The 4,223-nt window shown below is 50.1% G+C and overlaps 1 protein-coding gene across 1 annotated transcript in view; it reads right to left on the bottom strand.

The window, feature by feature from the left end:
• LOC119356177 (probable LRR receptor-like serine/threonine-protein kinase At1g56130) overlaps positions 1 to 926 on the bottom strand; it is an 8,119-nt gene extending 7,193 nt beyond the window's left edge. Inside the window, exons 1-2 of the mRNA XM_037623105.1 lie at positions 743 to 926; positions 1 to 169 (exon numbers count right to left, since the gene is read on the bottom strand). Coding sequence (XP_037479002.1) covers positions 1 to 169; positions 743 to 833 — 260 coding nt within the window. The 5' untranslated portion in view covers positions 834 to 926. The remainder of the gene's footprint in view (positions 170 to 742) is intronic.
• Between the last annotated feature and the right edge of the window lie 3,297 nt (positions 927 to 4,223).

The following is a 4,223-nucleotide window of genomic DNA, read 5'->3' as shown; positions in this document are numbered from 1 at the left end:
AGGGAGGCGTTGCCGGTGGAGCAGAGGCACTTGATGGCCGGGTTGAAGTTGGGGTCGTTGTCGATGTCGGTGTCGTCGATGGCGGCGCCGGTGCAGAGGTTGCCGCTGATGTTCCATGAGGACGACGCCTTCTGGCCGAGCTTGGCGAACACCGCGTTCAGCGCCGCCGCTGCGAGAGCAAAACCATGTCATCATCAGTCATCAATCAAATCAAAAAGAGAAAAAGGGCAATCCACGTCGCCGCTCAGCCGTCCGATGGGATCCAACGGCCTAGAACGAGCAGCGGCGGCTGGCCGTAACCAGCTACTAGACGAAACCGGACATGGTTTCTGACTTTTCTGCGTCGGACGAGCCAAAGTCAAACGCCGAGATTTCTGTCAGACACAGCCATCGAGGTGCGGCGATTGACTTTTTTGACCGCGACACCCGAACGAACGAACAAACTAGTCTCTCGTGACGGCGAGATCTTGCGCCCATTCATGCTCGCGAAGGTGGCGGGAAATTGGCGAATCACGCAGCGTTCCGCGGCCGGATTTGCTCAGCGGCGGCAGTTGATCATCAAAATTCAAAACAGAGGCGATGATCGATGGTTCCGACGACAGCAAAAGGACAAGGACGAAGAAAATCAGAAGATGAAGCAAGAAAGTGGCTGGATGATTCGAGCAAGATGCGATCGGAGGTCATGATCGAAGAGCGGCGTGAGCCTTGGGGTTGAGGAGAGGACGGAAGAAGGCGTGCTTACCGTCGCCCGCATGGGTCCTCGGGGTCCGCTGAGCATGGGCGGCCGCCGCGAGGAGCAGCAGCGCGAGCGCCGCGCCATGGAGGAGCTTCATCTCCCTCCCTCGCTCGCTCTAGGTCTCTAGCTTAGCTCAGCCTAGCTCGACGACGACGACGGGCCTCTTTGTTTGTGACTTGTGAAGGATGGGAGCCCGGACAAAGAAGATAGATAAAACCTCACCCGGAAAGGGACGTGTGTGCGTGCGTGCGTTGGTGCCCCTGGACCTGGACGTATGTATGTACGTACAGACGACGGTGATGGGTACATGTAGCCTGCCATTGCCAGGCACAGCCAATCAGTACAAGGTTGGTACTAACAGCAAGCAGCAACTTGATCATCTCGCTCGTTCCCAATTGCCAAGTGGGACGCTATTTCTTATCAAGCTTTGGTTGAAGGCCCACTTGGTCAATTAGAGAATTGGTATGCAGACATGCAGTGCCTCGATTCGATGAACGTGTGGCTCCGGTTAGCAAAAGGGGTACTATAATCTGAGACGTCGGGTTGGAGTTGGGCTGCTCCGCGCCCCTACCCCAGCCGCAGCCGCCACCCTCGCATGCGATGCGATGCGACGCGCGATCGAGATGGCGATCCACATGCGACGGTTGCGACGTACTCCTTTAATGATCTAAACGCTTTTATATTTCTTTACGGAGGGAGTACGCGAGGAAGCTGCCGAGCTGGACGGAGGCGGAGCGGGCAGCTTTGACACTTCGCCGCGCGCGGGAAAAGGTCTTATCTTTCTTCTTTATACTATTTTTCCTTTGGACTTAGTATTATCCATGTTTGATTTCCCGCCTGTGTGTTGTGTCGTGCGTGTCTGTACTGTCTTGGAAGGGTTTTTTCCTTTCCAAGACGGAGAAAAGATGGAGCTTGGTTGACTGCTTTTGGCGTGGCGTGCTTAATCGATGATTTGGACAGGTGCATGCACGTACGTATGGAGGATGTAAGCACAGGGCGATCAGCTGCTCATCTTTCTTCGGGAACGATGGGATCGTACACGTTTGATTATCTATTTATCGTTTGATGAAAGATCCAGCAACCTGCTGGCCTTTTGATTGGTCAAAAAGCAGGAAAACAACGAGGTGGGTTTAGACATGAAGCACCAAAACCTTCAAATATTCAGGAACGGGTGGAGTGGGATCCAGAGAAAAAAGAAAAGAAAGAGAAAAGGCTAGACCGGCTATTTTGGTCCGGCCACTAGAAAGTGCTAATTCTCTCCACCCGGTCTCCATAGCTCGATGTTTCTTGCCACTGCATCCACCGTATCCTTTGATGCAGAAACCTTTTCTCTTGAAGGTGTTGTTGTTGCGTTCTTGCCAGATCTCCAAGCAAGTTAGTGGCTCCCTTCCTTTTGCCTGCTTTCCGTTCTCTCGATGCTGTCTTTCACGATCATTGAGGTAAATTGTTGTCTCCATTCCTCGCGCGGGGTTAGAGAGATGCAATGCAACCCTTTCATTGTGAAATTTTGCTCCACACCTCCTTTGTTAAAGAGTGGCTCCAAAATAAGTGCTGGGAGGTCTGTAGGTTTCGAAGGCAGAGCTGGCAAAAATAGTTGTTCTCCCATCCTCTCCGCTAAAGCCAGTCGTTGCACCACATCCGATTTTGTAGTAGTAACGAGGCGAACATCTTGATCTTCTTGGGAGCCCATGTCTTCCATATGATCTGGTCAAAATCAGTGTGCTTAAAAAGCCCTGAAATTGCAGGTTATACGCCGATCTCGTCAAGTACTATACCGATCTCTCAAAATTTAACCGATGGTGTCCTGAACTTCCTCATTTCTGACAATGTCTTCCTCTTGGATCTTCCGACGCATGACGATGAAATCGTGCACCAGGTTTTGCATGCTGACATTGGCGAGATCCTAGATCTAGGTGTCCTCCGCGAACGCCTCTGTTTTACCGCCATGTTCTTCCTTCTCCAGTGCTTGTATACACTACTAGGGAAAAGCCTAGCAGCAGCGCGGGTTTTAGGACTATCAGTAGCGCGGGCAGGAGCGCTACTGGTACGGCGTTACAGCTAAAGGTTAGCAGTAGCGTTGGTTAACCCACGCTACTGCTACACCGACTTAGTAGTTGCGCTTTCTCGATTCGGCGCTACTGGTAATTACTAGTAGCGCTTCTCCCAGCCCGCGCTACTACTATTATTTTATATTTTATTTCTTTTTTATTTCATGTTGTACTCATACACCTCTATACAAGTTTTCATACAGCAGCAATTTAAAGATTGTCATCATAATGAGTTATTACATCATTGGGTGAAAGAACCGTGGACTAGTTTCAAGTGGATGGACATCCACTTGAAACTAGTCTGCGGTTCTTTCACGCAATGATATAATAAACAGGGCCGGCCCTGGGGGGCAGGGGGGCGGCCGCCCCGGGTCCCCAAAATCCAGGGGCCCCTCCCCAGACGCGCAGGTAGCCCATGGGCCCTTGCCCAGAGAGGTAGGCAAGGGGCGCAGCAACGCTTCAATCACGCAGAGGCAAACTTCGTTCCTAAAAAAGAGGCGAAAATTTCTTTGATCGGGCAAAAGCTGCCTTCCTCCGATCCCTAATTGCCGAGTTTGCTGATTCCTGTCCCCCAAACGAGTAGTACTAACTTTTTCTTTCCAAACTCTTCAGATGGCTTACTCAAAGCGAGGCGATATCTATTCGAGTCCTGGATCGCTGGACGCTGGACGCGCACATCCTCGAGCGCCCGCCGCCGGAGTCAGACGCCAATCCAATGGCTTCGCCGTCAAGCGCCAATCTCTGATGATCGATGCCGATCCGATCTATTTCAGGTGCTCCGCATTGCAGTTACATATTCCCCACACTCGTATATTGCTAATGAAGTAATTTACTTTAGCATACAGATTGCGTACTTTGCATTGTTCATTCATCACTTTTTTTTAAAGAGAGCGGCCTCTTCGTTTTCGTTTAACTAAAATCACAATGTTCTTACAGTACCTTCACCACATCTATATTGCTTTTGGAACTATACATGTTCATTAGGGCATATACAACATGGGCGTTAGTAGCGAGCGCCAATGTCGATTTCCTTTCGGTTATGCCTCGTTTCTGTTCGATTCAAGGGTTTCCCTTTGCGTTGATGCCTCGTTTCTGTTTGATCCAAGGGTTTCCCTTTGGGTTGATCCAAGGGTTTCCCTTTGCGTTGATGCATGAAGTTGTTGGACGGAGCAGACGCTAGTATAGTTGCTCATCCATTTTTTCACTCGTATTGCCTGTAAATTGATTTTACCGCTCGAGCAACATACTGTAACGAGAGGATCATGTTCAGGCAATGCGGTAGATCGCGTTGTGCGACGGGGCATACGAGCGAATGTGAGCGCTTTATAAATCTTGTATTCATTATTATTGCTATAATGTTTATATTAAGGGCTTCAAATTTTATTTTGCCCCGGACCCCCAAAATCTCAGGACCGGCCCTGATAATAAATATCATCATT

Source organism: Triticum dicoccoides, chromosome 2A, assembly GCF_002162155.2.
Source record: "Triticum dicoccoides isolate Atlit2015 ecotype Zavitan chromosome 2A, WEW_v2.0, whole genome shotgun sequence".
NCBI classification, from domain to species: domain Eukaryota; kingdom Viridiplantae; phylum Streptophyta; class Magnoliopsida; order Poales; family Poaceae; genus Triticum; species Triticum dicoccoides.
The sequence above is the reverse complement of the archived record's forward strand: the minus strand, read 5'-3'. Positions and strand labels throughout refer to the sequence as shown.